This window comes from Aspergillus fijiensis (genome assembly GCF_003184825.1).
Source record: "Aspergillus fijiensis CBS 313.89 unplaced genomic scaffold BO72scaffold_133, whole genome shotgun sequence".
NCBI classification, from domain to species: Eukaryota; Fungi; Ascomycota; class Eurotiomycetes; order Eurotiales; family Aspergillaceae; genus Aspergillus; species Aspergillus fijiensis.
In genome coordinates this window covers 1-22022 of record NW_024469109.1, presented here as the reverse complement: position 1 = coordinate 22022, position 22022 = coordinate 1, and the positions used below count along the sequence as shown (strand labels likewise).

The following is a 22022-nucleotide window of genomic DNA, read 5'->3' as shown; positions in this document are numbered from 1 at the left end:
GGGCAATAGAGAGAGAGAGAGACAGACCAAAGACAGACAGACAGACAGACAGTACTGTCAGTTGGCCAGCTTTGGGGGGGAAGAATTGTGGGCGGCGCACCCCGGGCAGGCACTGGAAAGACATTCATTACCTTAATTGTTATTGTGGAAGTGGAAAGACCGGTAAAACCGGTGATTGTCTTCGCCCCGGAGCGGACTCTGGCGCGCTGGGTGGGCGGTACCGATCCAATACAGACGGCCGAAGCACCAAGGTGCGGTGAATACCGTATTTCTAGTATTACTGAAACGTTACGGATGGTTCTGGTCCGGTTGTCGGTCTGGAAGGCCCAGGTACGGTTCGTTGAATTGAATTGCGACAAGCCTAACTAACTTACAGCCTACTAGTTAACTACGAGTAACTAGTAGTCAATTCGTAGGTTCGTAGGTACAGTACCTAAGTCTATGTCGCCTCCACCATATCCGAGCCCTCGTTTGGGGTTTTGTTTGACTGTGGCCAGGTCCCAGGTCCATATGTCATGTATGCCCCTTTCCTCTCCATGTCTCATGTATATGGACTGGACTTGACATTGGCTTTGATTTCTGGCTTTTTCTTTCTTTTTCCTTTTTGTCTCTGGAGAGGGTTAGTTGATACTGCTGTTATGCATGAAAGCTTGTGGAGTATAGTTCGAAGTCAAGAATGAGGGAGCATTGTTGGTTCTCTTTTCTAGCCCACTGCGCAAGACCTACCTTATTATGAGGGTGGGTGATTATGGTTGGGGATCGGTCTTTGCAACCCTGACCGCAATTAGACCTAGTTCGTCCTTGTGTATCATGAACCTACTACTATTCGAATTTCCACTGCTGCGCTAAAGTAAGACTTGGCTTCCACAGTTGCCAAACTAGTGATCTTCCTGACTTAAACAATCCACTTCGTATTATCGATAATATTCCAAGTCCTGAGCGACCCCGAGACTCTTTCTCAGGGTTCCACAGCAACCAGGTAACCCAAGGGACGCGAAGACGAACCATGAAATTCCAGACGAGACGCGAACACACGCGCGCCGTCGCACACTGATCCATTATTAATAGATCGGATACCCGCTTCTTTCTCTTCTCGATCCGAGTGTGTTGTGGTCTGATGAATGGGGAGGAATCACTAGAAACCTTCCTCACTCTTTTTGCACTGTAATTGTTGTATCAGATTCTGCCCGTTAGGAGCACCACTCAGCAGGAGGGAAGGTCCGAAATCGACCTCGACATTGCAGACCAGAGCCTATTGACTCTATTGATTGGCATTTGGCCGAAATTAAGTTGACTACCTACTTCTGAATAAGAAGAGAAACCGCAGGGCGACCAATTTCCATAGTTTAAATTTAGATGATCTCATGCCCGCACATCAGTCAGTAGTTTTCCCGGTGGCTCATTGTGCGTCATGTTCCGTTGTATGGGCTTAAACAAGGTGAGTCCAGTCCTGTCATTTCGGCACCTGTCTCGCCTATCGCCCAGTCGTTCCCTCGTGGGTTCTCCCCAACATAGTATAAGGAGGACTTTGCTAGGATGGATGGAGATACGACAGATCACCGATCACGGTGAGGGCAGACTTTCAGAGGGCCTCCAAACTCCCAAGGGAAAAAAATCGGATTTCGGTCCACCTTACTTACTTTGCTTCCCACATCGGGCCTCTCCGTTGAACGGACCAGAGTTTGTCGTAATAAACTCCCATCAGCGGAAAAAAGGAACGTGTTCCTAGTTGCCTTTCGGATTTCCTTCAAGTGATATCCCTTCGATCAACGTGCACGGGCGAACTGACCTCCCTCTCCCATGTTTAACGCTGCGAACTTACCCTGCAGCAGCAATAGCATTTCAACGGTTTCTGGGACTGATCCAATGATCGTCACTCGAATGCGGATATGGTACCTGCTACGCGGTTGCAATTTTTGCAACTTAGCTTAGCTTAGCTTCTAAGCTGTTGTGTGTCCTTCAAGAGCTGCATGGGGGAGGGCCGGGGAAGTTCAATGAAGCGGTGATTGTTTGTCTACTTTTTCTTTTCTTTTGTTCTTGACTATTGCTTTCACGCTCCTGCATACAAGCTTTAGATTGGATACCATGAGACGCAGCAGCATACACACCCTGCATGGTACATTAGGTTCCATCGATCCTGGCTGGCTTATTGGGGGTGTCACTGGCAGTTCCAGCAAATTAAAGGCGAACAAAAGGATTAAAGGAAAAGAGTTGCTAGAGGGGAGGATGCGGGGCAATTCGAGAGCACTGACTCGGCCGGTTACGACTTCCATCTGCATGGTTTGCATAGGGGGGGGGATTAAGCTGTACTTTCAAATTTTTTGGTTTGGGCTATCACTATGGTTGATAAGGATTATCTAGAATTCACATCAAAAAAGAAAGAGAGGTTGGTGCTGGTGCTGTGTTGAGGAGGAAGGAGTTGCGATCATGCCCTAAAGAAGGGGACAAGTGATGTACCGTACCTGTCCGCTGCACCATAACCATGAATGTTCGAACCATGGAGTCGATCCAAGCGCTCGGTTGCTCGGACAATGTGGAATGCGGTGAAATGGCCACTACTTGAGGTAGTCCTGCACATCGATCATGGGGAGAAGTGGCCTCGGACATCATAGACGGTGGCGATTGGGCCTGGAGGGCGACAACGCAGCAGCGATCTGTGGGAAAGATGCGGATCCCTTGAGCAGTTGAGATCCTGTCGTTGATGCCGATGATGCTTGGACGTTGGGGGGAGGAGCAGGAAGATGCCTGCACGTGATTCAATGATCTGGGGATGCGCGGAAGAAGATTACTTACTGAGAGGTGTGTACCTTTGATTTCCGAACGGCATCACATCAGGATCAATTCGAGTGGCGGCACCCATTATCCTACAGTACATATGTACAATCCATTTGCTTCCAGCTTCCCTTCCGAAGCCGCTCTTGCTCTACCGTGAAGAAGGGGGAAGGGCCGGGCACTTGGCCAACTTCCACTTCCATCGACAAATTACCGTATGGTAAGGGAGATGCCCATACGGCGACTAACAATACCCGTATTTGAATGCATCGCCGGCTGCCAGCTGCCAGCTGCCAGCTGCCAAGTTCGACCTCCCTCCCTCATCAGCTGGTGCAAAACCATTACTCAGGATATACAGTATTTACTCCGTAGTACCAGCGGATCTCTATGCGGAGTGAGTACTCGAATGGAAAAGCTAGAAATGGGCTGTGTTGACCCTGTAGCAAGCATCATCATCTCCCGGCTTACTTGCACCTCCTTCGTCAGTGGCAACAACAAGCAGGGCACACCAACAGAGCAAGGACAAAAGTACGGGGTAAAGGAGTAGATCGCGGCCTCACTGCAGTAGGCGTACTTGCTTTGGGCTTGCTGGGGTGATCAGTCGGTCCTTACAGGAGGTTCCGACATGGGTTCCGATCCCTTCATGCAGACCCAGCTAGGTTGCTCTTTTCTAGAAGCATCACGAAGTTGGGTTTGGTTGGCCAACGGGACACTAACACTGTCAGTAGCTGGGACCAAGCGGGCGTGAATGGGGTGATGGGATGATGAGACGAGTTGAGTTGGGTTGGGTTGGGTGGTGTTGGTAGTAGCAGGTAACTAAGTTGAAGTACGTAGTTATAGTTACCTAGTAGTAGATGATGGATGATGGATGATGGATGATGGATGATGGGCTTGCCGAATTGGCCAGCTTCAACCATTCCGTCCCGCATCATCTTCTCTCCATTTCCATCCTCCAAGATCACAACAATCTCGGGCCCCTCAGGCCACCACATCGCAGCCACCAGGATACTTACTCTAGTTTGTCATCCTCGTCATCGACAGAGGATATTCCAGTGATACGATTCTATCCGGGTCTTCCCACTCTTCCGACTCATTCTGCAGTTGCATGCATGCCTTGTGAATCCGTTGCTCCATCTCAGACTGCGATCTCCGCTTGGTGCTTGACATAGACACCAACCACCACCACCATCACCAGCAACAACAACAACCAACAAAAAAGCCATGGTCTCGATTGTTGACGCCGAGCAGGCAAGAAAATTGTCGCTTTTCCGGCCTCTAGGTAAGCAACCAGTCATCATAGCGTCTTCAGCCCCGTGCAATCAGTATCCGCCCCAGTTGGTTCCCTTTTCTCTCCCCCAATCGGTGCCCCTCAATGTGCCGGCATGGCATTTTTGCTGCCCCTCATCTCGATCTATACGGCCTTCGCTTCCCCATAGTACGACCTAAACAACACCACTGCCAACCACCTTTGCCGAACTTCGTCTCCTGTTCCCGTTGCCTCCAGTGAAAACATCACCAAATCACATTCTTGGTCATTTATCGTCTTCAATTGTCGCCATGTAGACCGCCCCACCGGTTGCCTCTTGCCGCTGACTTCGACCTTCAGGCTACCAACGCAATTCTTGTGGCTACTGCAAATCTGGTGATGGCTGTGAGTCTCCCCACGCTGCCCCACCAGAGATGCCCATCACAGGCATGTCGACGACGGCTTCATGCCATGCCAGTGCTAACGCACACCTGCTGCAGCGGCCTCCTACTACACTAGCTCGGTCTCTGTGCGACCGGCCCATTATGAGGCCCTTGTCAATCGGGGTTGGAGAAGGTATCGTGTGGTTCATTTGGTGCATGAGAAGTACGAACAACACGGGGACTAACCCAGGCCTAGATCGGGCACGCTGTACTACAAGCAGAACCTGCAGCGGTCATGCTGCCCTCACTATACGATGAGGTCGGTGATCGGCTCTTTCCCCCTGTCTATGTTTCACGAGATTAAACCATCATTACAGACTGGAAGCATTGGACTTCAAACCTCGGAAGGATCAACGCAAGGCCGTGAACCGCTGGAACAAGTTCGTTCTCGGCCCTGAATACATCCGTCGAGCCGCATATCTCTGCCCCAAGACACGGGAGTAAGTCGATCCAAGCTGGGATGGATCCATGAAGGGTCGCTGAATGTCCGCATTGCAGGGAAAAGAAGAGCCGCAAGTCCCACTTCGACCTCCGGGGGGCCGTCCACGAAGCCGAATATAGCAATGTGAAACGGCCCATTGATCCTAAGACGAAGAAGTACCTCGAGCCCGCGCATCGCTTCGAGGTTAATCTGGAGGGCGACTCTATCTCTCAGGCCAAGTCCGTCACTTTGACCGGTTTCAAATCGAAATTCTGACCTATCCACCCGCAGATTCGACCTCTTCCGCAAGTATCAGACTACAGTCCACAAGGAAGACGTCTCGAAGTGGCAGACCAAGGACTTCAAGCGCTTCCTTTGCTCAGGCCTGACGCGCTCACCCGCCGATCCGAAGAAGTCGGACGAGAAGAAGCTCGGATCGTGGCATCAGTGCTACCGTCTCGATGGCAAGCTCATCGCCGTAGCTGTATTAGATCTGATGCCTAATGGTGTGAGCTCTGTATACATCTTGTACTGCTTCCTGTTTGCGTGGCCGATTCCACCCAAAGCTAACATCAGCTAGTTATGACCCAGACTATGAACAATGGGAGTTCGGCAAGTTGAGCGCGATGCGGGAGATCGCTTTTGCCGTGGAGGCTCAATACCCGTACTACTACATGGGTAAGTCCATCGATTCAGATCGCGTGCTATTGCTAATATTCCGGTAAGGATACTATATCCATACATGTCAGAAAATGCGGTACAAGGGAACCTTCAAGCCCCAGTACATCCTCGGTATGGGCCCTGTTTCGGCCCCCTTTCACCTTTTCCCTTAAAACTAATTATGATAGACCCCGAATCCTACGCCTGGGACCCTCTCGACGGCGAACTCTCCCAGAAACTCGACACTCGACCCTACGTCTCCCTTTCACGGGACCGCCAAGCAACCACCACTATTGCTGAGAAGACTCATTCTGAGCCCGACACCGCTGATGCGGAAATCAACGATGAGGACATGTCACTCTTTGACTTGCACATGCCTGGCGTGTTGACTCTGGATGAAGTGAAGGCGCTAGACCTGGACCACTGGTTGCTTCTGGTGCATGGGTCCTTTGTACATATGATTGTACGTTCCCCCCTTCTCTCCACACTTGGTATATCTGGAGAATGCGCGCTATGTGCATTGTACACCTGGTCGAAGCGATACTAACAAGGGAATGATGATAGGACCTTGTTGGATGGGAGAGGATGCCGATGGACAACCCTCAATCGGTGAAGGGGATTGTCGCGGAGCTGGCGGCGGTGCTGGGACCGGAGGTCTTCAAGCAGAGTGCCGTGGTGCTATTTGATTAGATCTCTAGGCGTAGTCAGGACTCAGTGGATGCATGGTGGTTTCGTTCAATCCAGCAGCCAAACTAATGCTATTTAAGGGCAGAGGATACAATACTAGAGGAAACCCACCATGTCAGTGAAGTCTCGAGAATACCGATTACAAGCCTCAAGCAGGAGCTTCGACCAAAAAGAGAAAAGTAGAAGGAAAGAAGGAACAGGAGTTCGACTACTCCGTACATACCATTCTAATCATCGCCGTCAGAGCTACCGCTCTCCATCTCTACTAGCTCATGGATCGGTGATAAGGTGTTACCGGAGTGTGCTAGACATACCTTACCTACCTCCATGATCTCTCTCGCCCACTAATCATATATCTCGGCAGATACAAAAGCACCTATGTAATCCATCACGGATAATACGCTGCCGCGTAGAAAGGGGACCCGCAGCTATACTATAATCTCTGGTCAAGAGGGGATGTACGGTACTTATGTTATGTTATAACGTGGTACGTTAGCGAGAATAGTCCCATGGGCTTGGATCCAGCGTTGTCGGAGTATTAGCTAGGTAGCTAGATAGGGAGGCAGGGAGGCAAGTAGGTATGCATGCAAGTGATAACGTTTCCCAAGTTCGCTTCGCCAGCGGAAAAGGCTCCCTATACTTGGATCGTATTATAAATGAGCCTTTGTCCATGTCTCTGTCTGTGTCGATATCTGTCTGTATCTGTATCTAAAAGGGTCCCGTCTGGGAGCTACTACGAGTAAACAGGTGGGCTAGATCGGAAGGGGGCCGGGGGGTGGGGGGGGCTATTCACAAAGCATGGCGTGGTACTCAGCCCAGCTAACCCAGCTCGTCCACCAAAAGCTTAGAGCGAGTAGAAACCGATCTTTAGCTTGGGAGGGACAAGTACAAGCACAAGCACAAGCGCGCTGCGGCGGGGCTGGTAGATCTACCCACCCATGTCCAGATCCAGACCCGGACCCAGACCCATACGCACCCAGGGTTGCTGGCCAACCGGCGTATAACTTGCGTATCGAGAACAAAGAGGAGAGAAATTAAGCACGCCAGCCAGCCAGCCAGCCAGCAAGCAAGCAAGCAGTTGGGGAATCTCAAGTCAAGTCAATCAATCAATCCATTGGCACGTCCCTATGTATTCACAGAGAAAGAAGTGGATGAAAGAGGAAAGAAAGAGAGTCAATGCACAATGCAAGCCTGGATGATGGGAGATTTGTGTGAAAGTGAAAAAAGCAAAGAAATCACAAACAAGAAAAAAATGAAACGAGGCACGCCCGGCATCCATGATAACAACAACAACCACCCAAACCCAAACCCCTTCCCAGCTTCCCATTCGCCCTACATACACCAACCAGACAAAGAAAGCAAGAGTAGTCAAACCCGCGATGAGGGCCGGGGAGCGACTACCTTACCTATACCCCACCAAAACAAAAGCCCCCATCCATTTCAATGTTATCTGCATCGAAAAGAAAAAAAATAAATCCTGGCCGGAGGACGACTGGTAGCACTTCGAAGAGGACAATCGAAACCCCATAACCTTAAAGCAAAGCAAATGATAGCACCGTTTCCTGTTTGTCTATCTCTTGAGAAAAAATTTTCCCTCCCTCATCATTGCCCCATTGCCTTGGATTCGCCGAATCAAATCGATCGTCGATCATCGAATCAATGCAATCAAGATCAAACGAAGAAGCCCCTCGACGACGAAAGGAAACATGAAGAGAAGAGAAGAAAACGGAGCATCGAGAGATGACAATTTGAAAAAGAACGCCAGTCAGTGAAACAAATCTATGGACGCCAACGGGTCAGTACACTCCATAGATATAAGCAGAAAACGTGATGTCGGGAGACGCAACCATGTACCCCAGAGAGAAGAAGATGCTGAGAACCATGCCCATGCCCACAACCAGATGATGAACGATCCTGTAGATGTAACGCCCCACCATGTCACATGCATAGCAAGACAAGACAATGCTAACCGGCAGGGATCAGATGCAACGCCGTGTATTCCGATAGATGCGTGAATGGGTAGAGAGATGGACGATGACAATGACGATGATGGAAAGAACACGCAGCGACGAGATGATGACAGATGGAAAACGCCTGGCCATGCTTTTCAGTCAAGCACAAGTCTCGAACCTGTCTGTCAACTTAATCACCACCCTCGTCAATGGCCTGCGCTTCCACCTCATCGCCCTCGGATCCATCCGCTAGCATCGCGTTTGTCGGGATTCGTCGCCCAGCGCCGAAGACGAACTCCATGAATCGTGCTTTCTGTTTGTCGCGCACGCCCCGAAGATATTCGTAGCTGCCGTCGATTCCCCGGATTTGACCCTCAATCACGGCGCCGATCGGCCCGAGCATGCGTCCATGACTGTGACTATTGCTAGCCTCAACACCACCCGCGAACCGGACCGAATCGTTGCGCCGCACCAGCGGACTGACCAACTTTCGGCGCAGGGTTTCCAAATTCACCTTGAGCGTGAGGAGGCGTCCGCGGTGGTCCATCAGGAGGTGCTTGTTAGTGACAGTCCGACTACGGACGCTGGCAAGAAGCCGCTTGTTCTTCTCGTACTTGCGAACTATGGAGGCATCCGGTCCGAGAACACGGGTCCACAGGGAACTCAGCATCTCGCCCTCCTCTCGTTCTTGCGCATCCGACTCACGAACGACGGTCCGTTGCAGATTCAGGAACTGGCGATCGATAGACTCAAAGAGCCCAAAGAGCGCGGTGGAATGGTGCAGCTCAGTGTTGATACATTCTTCAAGCACACCCAAGAATTCCGTAAAAGTCCGAGTGAGCGTCGCGCGCGTGCGTTGCGCCGAGGTTTGTCCAAGGACCGCTGTCACGACTTGCCCGAATGTGGTGGGTGTAGTCGCCAGCTCACTACCCGGAGGAGCATCATGGGGGTCAATCGGCCGTTCCATGGTACCCAGCCGCGCAAGGATCTCATGCAGATTATCGAACATGAGCGTCGGCAACGAGCTAGGCGGCTGCGCATTGATCGCTTCCAGTTCGCGCTTGGCCCAATCCATGACAATCAGGATCGAGTCGAAGTCGGCATCAACGTTGGCGAAGAAGCGAGTCAGCTCCAATGACAGTGACTTAAGGGACTCGGACAGTTCATCTAGCTGGCGAACGATGATAGGCGCGCTGGTCATGTTGGTGCCACGAACTGATTCGCTCAGGTCCCAGACCGCCACGCCGGTTTCCTGCAGGGCTTCGATTTGCTGCGCGCCATGTTCCGAATAGTAAATCAGGGGTTCAAAGGAGCGCGCAAACCCGGATAGCTTGACCAAGTCAGGGATTGGCTGAGGATAGTTCGGGAGAAACAAGGTGCGCATCAATCCTATGGACAAAAGGGCGACAACTATGGATACGAGGGTATTGGTCCGAGTGCTGGTGATCTTATCAAACTTCTCACGCAGGTACCCGGATATGGCCGCCAATGGTTCACGTTGCTGAACTTCGGCGCGTACTTGGAACCGGATATCTTCATGCAAAGAAAAAATCACAGGTCAGTATTCCATACCAGCTCGCTGGATAGAGTTGTGCTCCGAAGTGGTACCTACAACTACTAAGGTCCTGCTCGGGTGCGAAGTCCACCTCGATGTCCTGACCAGCTTGCCCGCCAGCCGGAGCTCTGCTTGGCGAACGTGTCTGGGTCCTTTCGGGGCTCTGTAGCGACATGGCCGTCGGCGCGCATGCTGTGGTCTCGGTCATAGCGGACGACTGCGTGCGATTCTTTGTCACAGGGGCCTCGACCGCATCCTCGTACTGTGGGCTACCTTCACGCGATTGCGCCGGGCTCACCCCAACTGTCGGCTTGAGGACGGGGCGCTCCTTCTCCGGACTGCGAGAATACGCTTCGTGGCGATACCAACCACTTCCTGGATTGTAATCGTGTCTGCGAAAGCCGGGTGGTGACCAGCGCTCCGTGTTGGGATTGGGGTCTTCATCGTCTGGGTCTGATTCCTCCTCGCGGAATCCCGAATGCTGCGACGAGAGACTGAAGAGGGGTGAACGCTGTGTGTTACTGCTGCTTTCAAAATCCTCGAGCGACGCATCCAGAGACGGATGGTCGTCGAAGTTGTTGTCGAGTTCGTCTAACATCTGGGACGGTGTTTCACAACGAATAGCCACGAGAGCCAAGGATCCTCTTGATCGCGCCAACGATCTGGACGACACCTCGCACTGCGCGGGCGAGGATACTGCGCGAATGGTGGAAAAGGTCAAGAAGACTTGATCAGATGGTTAGTCGCAAGCGCGCTTAGATACGATCTGAGCTGTGTTCTAGGCGCGGATGGATGGGGAAGGTGGGGGGAGGCATGAAATGTGAGAGCGAGGTGAGGAGGTAAGGAGGTGAGAAGGTGAGAAGGTGAGAAGGTGAGTGGAAGGAAGAGAGGGGAGAGAGAAGTCTACCCAGAGTTTAAAAGATAAAGTGAAGGTGAGGCCAGGGAATGGAATGCGATCAGAGAGTTAGAAATGAGGACCGTAAGTGAATGTAAGTAATTAGCCTGGGTGCCTGAGGACCACAAGGGCGACCTGAATCATTCACTGGATTCACCAGGGTAGACGGGTGAGCGATCGCACGCGCGCAAGACCTCACAGAGGATCAAGTACAGATTATAGAGGATAGACGGCAGTGTGTGCGTGTGTCAATAGGCCAACCAGTCAGTCAGTGTTTAGAAACGGTTATGGGATGCGACAAGTCACAGCGGGTTCTCCGCAATACACCGTCAAAAGCAACTGTGAGAGGTGCTTGCATGAACCACCACTATAGACACAGAGCCACAGACACAGGCACCGCAAGAGAGGGTGCCACCTGTGTGAGACAGGGAGGGGAGCTATGGAAGGATGCGGTTAGTGGAGGGCAGATAAGATAGTCAATACACGATCTGAATAGACTATATAGATAGATAAGATGGTGTGCGTTGAGGCAAGCAAGTATTCAGTATTCCGTCCGAAGTCAGTGCAGTATAAGATTGCGATGGAAGTATAGTAATATCAATGCGATTTCACACACGGGGTTTCGAGGCAAGTAGGTAAAGTAACCTGTTTCTTTTCCAGGTACAAGTAGATGATACGCGCCCCTCGCATGTCTCGCTGGTCGGAGGGGGGGGTTCGGAATCCGTATTTAAACAATGGAGGGGAGGGGGGTGGCTGGACCAATCGTGGTGGACCAGCCCCGGGTCATGTGCGATGGGCTAAAACCGACTATCTTTGGAGAGGGAGTGTCGATGGAGCTTGCAAAATGTCCTTCCTCTTCTGATTGCCGGTAGAAACCGATGGTGGGGGAAAGCCCAGGGGAGTGCGCAAAGTGCGCAAAGTTGTTGCGTAGGGAGCGCATCTCAAGAACCCCCCGTTGTTCCATCCATCGCATAAAGGGCAGACAACGTGCGGGCATCGATGCGATAACAAAGGGCGGAAGGACCTGAACCAAGAATACATCCCTATCGATTATGAACGGGGGGGTTTATCGATAGCGATAGTCAGCGAAGAAACTCTCAAAGTGGGGAGGGGCAAAGGGACGCTGTGGCTGAAGTGCTGCAGGGCGAGGAGGGGGAGAAAGAAGCCTGATACTCCCGATGTACAGTACGGATGAACTCTCAGCAGCTTCGACACGTCCGGTCGTGCTTACTGCCACGCCATCGTGCTCGGTCACATCTTCCGATTCGCGTCATTCGTGGTCATCCCTGGGTTCCGATCAGTGGTACATACCGTACTCCGTACTGTACTGTATATCAGTCCCCAGATTATCTCACATCTTCGACCAGATGAAAATCCCATGGTTCCGAACGGGGAGAGGTAGCACTCGCATCATGGCTTGCCTGCACTTTGAATGCGCAAAGATAGACTGTTTGTCTGAGGAAGTGCAACCAACTAAGCACCAAGTTGGTCATGGCGGTAGCAGGCTGTAGCAGGCTGTAGCAGGACAACTGGTCCAATCATGTGGCCGAGATGCTTCTCCAACGATGCAAGGATCATCCGCCAGATTGCCGTTGCAGTCAAGACTTGTCTCAGCGGCCGTCGATGATTGATGGATTCACGTCTCTCACCCACCCTCTCTCTCTCGGCCAGCAACGGCGGGAAAATCAGGGAACCTTGAAGCCTGGCGGTTGCCCGACCGCCAACCCATCGGTACACGTGATCCTGATCATCCTGAAACGCCAGACTCGGCCAACGCATCAATTTACTGCAACGGGAAAAAGCACAGACGCACCTAGAGGTCACTTTCGGCGCGCATGGCGTCATGAGAGGAGATCTTTTTTCATTATAGTCTCACAGAAAAAAAAATATTGATACCATCATACACAGAGCAGGGCATTCGTTGGTCACAAATGAAAAAAAAAATAAACAAAACGTCAATCGGGAATATGTGTAGTAGACAGCGGTCGCGAAGGAGGCAAAAGGCTCTATAGCATCCTCTTTTTTCTTCCATCGCACAAAGATTCCAAAGTCTATCGCATGTAATCAAAGGGTAATGTTACATGACCCGACCAAGCCGCAGAGACGACCGAGTGACCGGCTGTTTCCAGCACGCAGAGTCGAGGCAGACCCGTACGTCCCGGTCGGGGTCTAGAAGGTTTCACATAGGTGAAGACATCTAAGCGGTGGCCTCCTTGAGGTAACTGTAGGAAACATATCCGTTAGCTGACGGTGCCTGAACCGATCGCAGGAAGGAACGTACGTGATGAGGTCGTTGCGCTCCTTGGCCTTCTTGAGACCACCGAAGGCCATCTTGGTACCGGGGATGTACTTCTTGGGGTTCTCGAGGTAGGGGTACTGGAAGGAAGCATGTTAGTCAAGTTGATCACGATTGGTGCGCGGGTCGCGAGGGTGGGCTTACGAGAGTGCTCTCATCCCAGGTGACGTCGGCCTGCTTGTTGGCGTCGGTGTAGGCGTAGCCGTCGGAGGAACCGGTCTTACGGCCGAAGAGACCGTGGAGGTTGGGGCCGACCTTGTGGGGACCACCGGCCTCGACGGTGTGGCACTGAGCGCAGCGAGTCTGGAAAATGCAGAGTTAGCCACCGAGTTCATAAAATGGATGCTGAAGAAGACATCAACTCACCTGGAAGAGCTTGGCACCCTTGGCAGAGTCACCTGAAAAACCGGAGATGTTAGCCGCAGTCTGAATGGGCATTTGTGTTGCCGGTTGCTGGGGCTTTTCGTAGGCCTCCAGCTCGGCCTCGCGCATGTGGATTGTAGTGAGGAAACAGTAGGTGTCGAAGCTCGTCATGGTCCTGAGTCTTTCGCTGGTCTTGAGATCTTGTGGTCTGGTTCATGGGCCTTGCAATTGCAGTCAAAGAGGCAAAGCAGCGACAAATTGTCAAGGCGACAGAACCGACAAAGAACCCATGATCATAACACATCGAGACCAGGCACCACCACCCAACACCTGGCCCATGCATCCGGCAGCCCCGAAGACATTGTGTTCAAGCCGAGTCTTCGAGGCGACCAGTGCATGATCGGTGACACCGGGGAGATCAGGGAAATTCCAAGTGGAATGCTTACCAGGAGCGAAACCAGCGTCCTTGCCCATTTTGAATGTGTGAAGGGTATTAAAAAAGAAAGGTAAAGAAGGTAAAGTACAGAGGAATTGGATTGAGCGGAGGAGATTCCGGGGGAAGAAGGGAAAGCAGAAGGGGAGGACAGAAAAACTTGCGATTGCAATTTGTACTTACTGGGAAGAGCGGCCCCAACAGCCCTTTTCCCGTGATCCGGGCCTCCGCCAATCAGCGCCGCGATGATTCAGCGCAACGGGCGCATCCGGGACCAGATGCCGGTGTGATTTTTTGGATCATGGATGAAAAGATGAGATCACCAGGCACAGTTACCTCGAGTTACCAGCCCAAATTAGAATGAGAGTCCAGAGTCAATGATTTGGCCTGAGGTCTATTGATTGTTATGCTGTCTATACTAGTGTTTCTTAATTGATTTACTATACAACCTCTCTCTCTCTCCAGGTGTTCTCGACCCCTACCTGGGCGGTAAGTTAAGTTATGAGGTATGATCTCATTCTACGCTCATTCCTGCTGACTCTGTCTGCCGTGCCTTCGGGATCCCGCAACCAATCGGTTGAATTCGATCGGTGTAGAATCACCAAAGAATGGTTCAGGACGAGACTGAACAATGGAACTCTGAGGACGATAGGGGATGATATGAGAATGGTGAAAGCACTACATCATTTTTGCCATTGCCTTTGCTTTGTGGTGGCCCGGACCAGACGAGACCAGAGCCGGGCCAGATTCGGGGGTACGGAGCAACATTTGCAAATCCCTGGACGGTCATTCGTCCTCCGAGTCTGACCGACTTGGCGTTGGGCTTACATTGTTCCGCTCCGTCGCATACTGTAGGTACGTAGCAACAATCACCACCCGGTCAAGTAAACATGCGATGCGCCGGGACGATGTCCATGCCATTCAATGACTTGCGCAGTGCAATGTACGTAGCTGTATAACACACACACTGCGCCCTCGAATATCGCAGTGCATTATGCTTGACATATTTTCCTCAGACCAGCCTTCAAGAAGCTTGGCCCAAAAAACAAACCCCAACTCAGTAACTTAGCCGTAGTATCGCGACTGTCCGCCATCTCACGTGACAAGCTCACAAGCCCACACCGCCCGGCACCACCACCTCCTCCCCGGTCAAGAAAATTGCCCGTATCAGGCATATCAATCAACCTCAGCTGGCACTACCTCCACAAACCTACCACCCTCAACCTTCTCCCCCGGCTCACCAACCCCCAACCCCCCAAAAAAAAGATGCAACCAACAACGACAATCCGAATCCCGCGCTTCCTCCTCCCACGAGGCATCCCCACCCCTCGAAGCCTCCAACAAGCCCTCAGCAGCAGCAGCACGGTAACAACCCGCCGCTGCGCCTCGAGCAAATCCACCTCCCCGAAAACCAAAGACAAACCGATCGTGCTCCCGCAACCGGACCGATTCCGGCCGCCGTCGCACCCGCAGCGGCGCGTGGTGCGCACCAGCAATGGGCGCGTCGTGAACGCCGACCCGGTGCACTACGGCCCGCGCCTGACGGAGGCCGAGAAGGCGGCCCAGCGGAAGAAACAGTACCCCAACATGTTCCCGCCCGAGGGGACGGTGGCGCATAAGTTCCTGACGAATCGGGGGATTCATGTTTGGATTGCTATGGTGAGTTTATCTATGCATGATATGTATCCCCGGGGGGGGAGGGGGAGGGGGAGGGGGAGGGGCGGTTGTGGAGGGGGAGGGGAAGCTGCGTACTGCACAGTCTTCGTGGAAGATACCTTAGTAAATGCTAACCACGGCTGCTACCGATAGGGCGTCCTCACTTCCCTGGCAACGTTCACATTCACCACGAACTTCAAGCGGTCGTCGCCGTTCGCGCATCTGCTCCCCTCGTGGTCGGGGTTGCTGTCGCATCCGTTCGACACGGTGGGCCAGGCGCTCGCGGTGTTCCGGATGCATGTCGAGCATTCGTCGCAGCAGACGCGCGAGAAGCGCCGGCAGCGCGTCGAGGACGCCGAGAAGCGCCGGCAGTATCGGATTGCGCATGGGTTGGAGGAGGCGCCTGAGACGGCGGAGGGTGCTGATGCTGCGGCGGCGGCGGCTACTGCCGCGGAGGCGGTGGATGATCAGTCGCCTATTGCTCGGGAGGAGGTGGCCGGCGACGGCACGTATGTCGATTGGGAGGGGAAGAAGAGGCCCGTGAAGAAGTGGTTGGGTATTTGGTAGGCTGGTACCGGATCGATGCATCCGGTGCCATCGGGGGTCGAACTAGTGGGATTGCAGTGTGTAAGATGAGGGATGTAGTTGGGGAAGATGTTTAGCATATCTTAGGTCTATGTACAATACTACTAGCTTTCTATCCTCCTCGGGGGGTTGTGCTCGTGTCTACCGGGGGCTAAGCATCGGGCGAGTCATCGCTGTGGTCGAGGATCACGCTCTTGCGGGTGGATATGCGCTTCCCGTTCCTCGCAAACAAGCCCAGAAGATGTGTTTGCCATGTGGGATGACATTTTAACCACCCAGAGCGATAAGCCCTCCTGAACCGCTCAACCAACCTCCACACTCTCCAAACCCTCCAGAACCTCCTCACCAACCCCACCCTTCTCCAGCACTAACTTGACCATCTTAGCCACCGTCCGCCTCTTCACCCCGCCGCGACGAGGCCTCCACACGCCAGGAACCTCCTCCTCGCCCGTCACCGGATTCAGAACCGCCGCCGACTGCTGCTCCTCCGAGCCAGCAGCACCAGCCGTAGCCCCCAGCGTCGCCACATTCTCGGAATTCGGCACCCCAGGCTGCGTCAGCCGCGAGGGGGGATCGATCGTCCGGATCGACAACAACTTCAGGCCGCCCTCGGCACCACCATCGCGCGTCACCGAGATGGCCAGCACGGTATCGGCGACGGCGATCTCCTCGCGGTTCGGATCGAAGATGACATTGTCGCCCACGGCGATCACCAAGAGGGTCACCGGCGGCCGGACATGCTGCACGGGAGGCGGAACACCGCCCGTCGCCGTGCCACCGCCGAACTTGGGGAACGACGAAGCTCTGGGGTACAAATACTCGGCCGCATTCCAGTCATCGTCGAAGAAGGGATCCTCCTCGCCCTTGGATTTCAACTTGGGGAGTTTCGTCGCCAGAAGCGCCAGATGTGTCGTCAGTGACAACAGGGGGAGGGGGTAGGATAGTGGTTGCGACAGCAGTAATACCTGTTTCATGCGTTGTGTTGTTGGTTAGCAATTGAACTGGACTCCAATCCAGCAGAATCAAAAGATGAGGGGACGTAATCTCTTACATCAATATACAACCGCCAATGCCACCTCCGATTGATCACCAACCGCCCCTTCAAACCGCCCTCCATCTCCCCTTCCTCACGACCGTTACCACCCTTTCCCCCCGAAGAAACACTTTCAACCAACGGCTCCCGCATCATCTCCGCCAGAAACACCGGCAGGGCATCGTCGTCCCGAAACCCGGGGATCTCAATACTCATCTGCACCCACGACCCATGACCGGCCGTAGCAGCCCCAGCCCCAGCGGCAGAACCCGACCCCTCCCCACCCTCCCCATCGAGATCCCCCGCGCCTTCGGCCTCTGCAAGAGTGTAACTGGCCGCAGCACCCACCACCGTCCGCTCCACCTCGGCCTTCACGCCGACGATCGCCTGCGTCCCGTCCGCGAACCCGACGCGCGCGCTGCCGTTCGTGCCGGGCAGCAGATCGGTCTCGGCGGTCAGCGGCCGGAATTGCGTCGCCGAGCGGCCATCGGGTCGGATGGGGTTCTGGGGGAGACTGAGCGAGGTGTAGAGGTAGGAGAGTTCGGCGGGGGAGATGTGCGGGGTCTGCGAGGCGGAGGTGGCTTGTCGTTGGGTTGACATTTTCTCGGTTGGCTTGTCTCGTCCGGAGAATGAAAAGACGAGGGCGTGTGAGTCGAAGGATAATATTAGATAAGTGCGGTTGAGATAGAGGTACAGGCAGTCTCCGCAGCTATCGACAGCCCTTCGAGGAAACTCGAGATCAAGGACTAAAGTGCTGGGAAATGGATGGCTTCTTGCTTGGGTGACTGAGCAGCAAGATCTTGTCGCAAAGAAGGTCGAGCGAGCTTAAGCTGAGAAGCCCTGTATGACCTGCTGAGCCGAGCAGTCTTTCGGTCGCGCCAGGCTTTTATTGCTGAAATGTTAAAGAATTGATAAGTCGATCTGAAGCTTTTGACGTAGTGCTGCTTTGGGAAATTCTGCCGGAATGTCGGCGGAACGGTTGTTCCGCCTCGGTGGATTCGATCTTCCATACTATTTACTTATCACTCAAGATATCCCTTTCTGAGTACTATGCTAACTGTTTGCCATTCTTTCACACATAGAAAAACAATATATGCAGATACATACAGACGTCGTCTGCGGAATTAGATGTGTATATATAAATAGACGAATATGTCGTCGAGATGATCCTATATTACAAGATGTTGAAGCTCCAGACCAGCCACCGATGCTCCTCAGCCAAATCATAAACTGTACAACAGGTGAAGGGAAGTTTTGGGGAAAAGTGCAAAAGCCCTCTTCATCCGCGGAATGAGGGGTCGAGAAGGGAAAGGGGAAGGGGAAGGCTTGATGACTGAGGGAATGTTGCCACAGGAAAAATACATAGGGATGAAGGGAGTTGGGACAAAAGGAAAGGTGGTATGAGTATGTGAGACATGTTGGGGAATGATTCAGATATATATATAGGGTGAGAGATGGGTGTAAGAATTGCGACTCGCGCAATTGGTATCAAGGACAAGGGATGAGCAAATGTGCAGGTGTTGTTGTAAAAATGGTCAATGAATGGAAGACGAATAAACGGCATGCCGAAAACAGGTTGCGAGGCCGACTGTATCTATGAATAAGGCCTTTGGGGTATGAGACAATGCAAACAAATGAAAGGCAACCCCGGACTGAAACTTCGGGCTATACAAACGGGTATGGGAAATGAAGCGCAGGATGCAAGATGAAAGAGAAAAAGGCTGCCAGTCCTCACACAAGATAAAATCACACAGTAGACACCAGATCCCCCGTACGCCTTGCTCGGTGAAATTGCCGGTTACGCGCATGACCACTCATTTTTCTGACTTTTTGGTAGATGCAAGCATATTCAACGGAAGATGACGATGAGTTAAAAGAAAAGTGCGATGGCCCGCCAAACCGAAGCTACCGATAAGTTGCTGATCCGGTCATGAATTTGGTGGTAGCCGAAGCCGACTTGGTCCATTCGGCTTCGTCATAAGGCGGTGTGGGCCATTGGCGGTTGGAGTTTGCTTCTGTCTTCTCAGCTGGGACTCGTCGACATGGAGTCGTCTCTGGGCCGAAGAAGCCACCTTCGCAGTTGGCGGAAGGCGATGGAGTTGGATAAGGGCTTGGCAATGGACGCCCGCTGTCGTTACCTCCAGCGGCGTGGCTGTAGTGGGATGAGCCGTCGGAGGTGATATCAGCCTGTGCTAGTCGCCGAGCAGCTTTGCTGGCCGAATGAAGCACTTCGTCAAGAAGCTCATCCTCTTCCTCGGGAGTTTCGTAGCGGTGGATAGGGTTGTTGGACATCTGCATTGCACGCCTAGTCCGGCTGGAGATGGGCGCTCCATTACCACTTGTTGAGACAGGGCTGTCGCCCATTGTCCGGATGGAACCTTGGGGCATGGACTGGCGTTTGGTGCCGTCCACATGGGAGGTGATCTGCACCGGAACATTGCCCCGATTGTTGGAGTCAAGAGAATGTCTCACACTCTGCAGGGCCTTGTCTAGTTCCGCAAAGTCGGAGGTGGACTTGGATTCACTGACGTTGACAGAGTCCAGAGCCAGCGAGGAACGGTTTGACCAAGGCATGCATCCAGCGTTGGATTCCACATCATCGCCGGAGACATTGCCCTGGTTGCGTCCAGACAACCGGCGAGCACGCTTGCGCAAGTGAGAGAAGAAGCTCTCTTTCGGCGTGATGACTGCGCTTCCACCATTGAGGGCCCTTTCCGCCTCCTGCCTGTGGACATCGGCATAGTGATTGCCGTTCGAATTGACTGACAACTGCCGGCCGATCTTCTTGCTGGCTTTCCCCGCGCTGTCGCCGGAGTGAGCCAGGGATGCATTCGCTTGCGCTGTGACGGCGTTGGACAAGGGGGACACAGGTCGAATCGAAGGCAGAATAGGCATGGGAGCGCCATTGGCCCAGGTAGCCCGCTTAGTTGGCGCGGGTCTGGTCTTGCTCGGCTGCAGCTCCGAAGGATAGGAGGTAACGCTTGGTTTGGCAACATGATCGTTCTCCGTAGGCTGGACCGGACTCTCAGACCTTCCAATCAACGATCTCCTGAACCAAGACGCCTTGTAGGTGAGTGTGGGCGAGTCGCTCTGCTCCCGAGTAGCACTCTTGAGGACCTTCTCGGAGTGCTTGCGACCCAAGAGGCGAGCAGTTGAAGATTTCGGTCTCAACGGATCAATGGCATCGGCAAAGTACTCATGGTTTAATGCCTGGGTAGAAGTCGGCCGGTTCTTGGGATCCCACATCAGGCACCAGGTAACAAACTGACTAAGGGCAACGGGCCACTGAGGGGCTTGGAGAATGCTTTCCATCGAATGAGGGGCCATCTGATATTGCGTTAGTGCCTTGATCGGGTGAATTGATGCACCGGTGCTCATGGTTCGTACCTTGGGGAAAGTGAAACCCAGCTTCTGAGCCAAGCGAGAACCCTCTCTCCATTCACCACCTCCGAGCTTGCCCCCAGACTTACTGTACCAGTTACCAGGGCTGCCCATGATTTCACATACGCGCCACACCTGGTCAACCTCATTGCCTCCGGGGAATAGTGGTTTCAGGGTTGCAATTTCAACAGCCATAGCACCAACGGCCCACATATCCACCGGCGCGGAGTACTCGCCAGCACGTAACAGGACCTCGGGGGCGCGGTACCATCTCGTCGAGACATAGGTCGTATAGGGGGATTTCGAGTGTGTCTCGCGTGCCAGACCAAAGTCGGCGATCTTGACAGTGTAGGTGGGAGGGGTGGAAGGAGGAGTGACGAGGTTAGAGTAACGGCTGAAAGCGGAGTCATTCGGAGCAGATGTAGATACTAGGATGTTTTCGGGTTTGATGTCGCGGTGGAAGAAGTGGTGAGCGTGAATGTGGTCGAGACCTGAGAGGATTTGGAATAGAATGCTTTTGACGTGCTTCTGATCCAGGGGCTTGTGGTCACGAGCCTTCATTAGTTGGTAGAGATTGCCGTCCATGTACTCCATGCAGATATGCAGTTTGCGCGAAAGCGGGTCGAGGAAGATGTCGAGGGCCGGGACGAGGTGGGGATGGGGTGGAAGGGTCCGCAGGAAGATGACCTCACGCAACTCCAGACAGGGACCCAACGATTCGAATGTCTTCTTCATCGTCTTGATCGCCACCTAAGCAAGGAATCAGCAAACCTCACATCGCATCTCGGCATAGGCCAGGAGCTTACCATGGTTCCTCGTCGTGCAACATTGGAGCCAGCTGTCCGTACACGTGCGACAGCCACGCTACCAAAGCTGCCATCACCAACCTCTTTGATGACTTCGAATCTGTCTTCAAGAGAGGCGACGGAGGCGGGAGCAATGCTCCTCACGGAGGAATGATCGTAGCAGACAGTCATAGTGTCAATCGCCTTTCGAGTCTCTGCCAGCAGAAAAACCAAGGGAACTCTTGCGGGTCGAATGAGTCGTGGAGGTGGGGGGAGGAGGGGAGGAGAGGGGATTGGAGTCAGCCGGGTTGGTACCGGAGAGGTATAGAGGAGTGTCGACGGGATATCTTCCTCGTAACGAATGTGTCGAAGGAGTGTAAGGGATCTCCTGGGATTGTCGAAGGTGTTTTAGTATAGCCAGGAGCTCATCATTCGCAGTTATACTAAGTTGAGTCTGCGAAAGGAGTAATTCTGTCCATCGATGATAATGATGGACGCTCGAGGGGTGAGATCGATGAGGTAGGTAAAGTAAAGTAGGTAGGTAGTAAGGTAGTAAGGTAGGCAAGGTAGGTAAGGTAGGTAAGGTAGGAAGATGATTGATTAGATGGGGAGGGCAAAATGTAGTACGAAACACAATTCGACAAGAGGGGGAAAGGGGTAGTCATGTAGTTCTCAGGAAAGAAGCGAGGGTGGAGGAAGAGGGAGATCTGGAAACAAGATGGAAGACCCAGAGGATTGGACGTGATCACTGTAGTGATAGGAGCGGACCCGTTTTGAGGTGGACACTGGGACACAAGCTAAACGAAAGGAAGGATGATCGGAGTACTACCGCCTTTTGGAGGAGGGAGAGAGAGAGAAG

General features: G+C 53.1%; 6 protein-coding genes across 6 annotated transcripts; 2 read left to right on the top strand and 4 right to left on the bottom strand.

Moving 5' to 3' along the window:
* Positions 1-3993: 3993 nt before the first annotated feature.
* BO72DRAFT_502474 (arginyltransferase) lies at positions 3994-6232 on the top strand (the record flags this gene model as incomplete). The annotated part of the gene is made up of 11 exons (XM_040949070.1): positions 3994-4051; positions 4379-4423; positions 4519-4594; positions 4658-4720; positions 4779-4901; positions 4960-5121; positions 5174-5410; positions 5463-5560; positions 5609-5674; positions 5731-6005; positions 6107-6232. The coding sequence occupies 11 exons, from the start codon at positions 3994-3996 to the stop codon at positions 6230-6232; spliced, it is 1329 nt and encodes a 442-aa protein (XP_040794853.1).
* A 2036-nt stretch (positions 6233-8268) lies between these two features.
* Positions 8269-10626, bottom strand: BO72DRAFT_49391 (uncharacterized protein). The gene is made up of 2 exons (XM_040948425.1): positions 9794-10626; positions 8269-9714 (listed from the first exon to the last, which is right to left on the bottom strand). Exons 1-2 carry the CDS (start codon positions 10332-10334, stop codon positions 8372-8374), a joined length of 1884 nt encoding a protein of 627 aa, XP_040794852.1. The 5' UTR covers positions 10335-10626; the 3' UTR covers positions 8269-8371.
* Positions 10627-12911: 2285 nt separating this feature from the next.
* On the bottom strand, positions 12912-13419 carry BO72DRAFT_344090 (c-type cytochrome; the record flags this gene model as incomplete). The annotated part of the gene is made up of 3 exons (XM_040940643.1): positions 12912-13007; positions 13072-13230; positions 13294-13419. Coding segments are annotated over 3 exons (381 nt in total), but the record flags the coding sequence as incomplete, so codon positions are not given.
* A 1429-nt stretch (positions 13420-14848) lies between these two features.
* On the top strand, positions 14849-16117 carry BO72DRAFT_49208 (uncharacterized protein; the record flags this gene model as incomplete). Its single annotated transcript, XM_040948247.1, has 2 exons — positions 14849-15382; positions 15533-16117. Coding segments are annotated over 2 exons (948 nt in total), but the record flags the coding sequence as incomplete, so codon positions are not given.
* On the bottom strand, positions 16117-17740 carry BO72DRAFT_49213 (exosome non-catalytic core subunit RRP42). Its single transcript, XM_040948259.1, has 2 exons — positions 17016-17740; positions 16117-16929 (listed from the first exon to the last, which is right to left on the bottom strand). Exons 1-2 carry the CDS (start codon positions 17595-17597, stop codon positions 16267-16269), a joined length of 1245 nt encoding a protein of 414 aa, XP_040794849.1. The 5' UTR covers positions 17598-17740; the 3' UTR covers positions 16117-16266.
* Positions 17741-18731: 991 nt separating this feature from the next.
* BO72DRAFT_49192 (serine/threonine-protein kinase) lies at positions 18732-21480 on the bottom strand. The gene is made up of 3 exons (XM_040948231.1): positions 21185-21480; positions 20385-21128; positions 18732-20324 (listed from the first exon to the last, which is right to left on the bottom strand). The coding sequence occupies exons 1-3, from the start codon at positions 21353-21355 to the stop codon at positions 18903-18905; spliced, it is 2337 nt and encodes a 778-aa protein (XP_040794848.1). The 5' UTR covers positions 21356-21480; the 3' UTR covers positions 18732-18902.
* Positions 21481-22022: the final 542 nt, after the last annotated feature.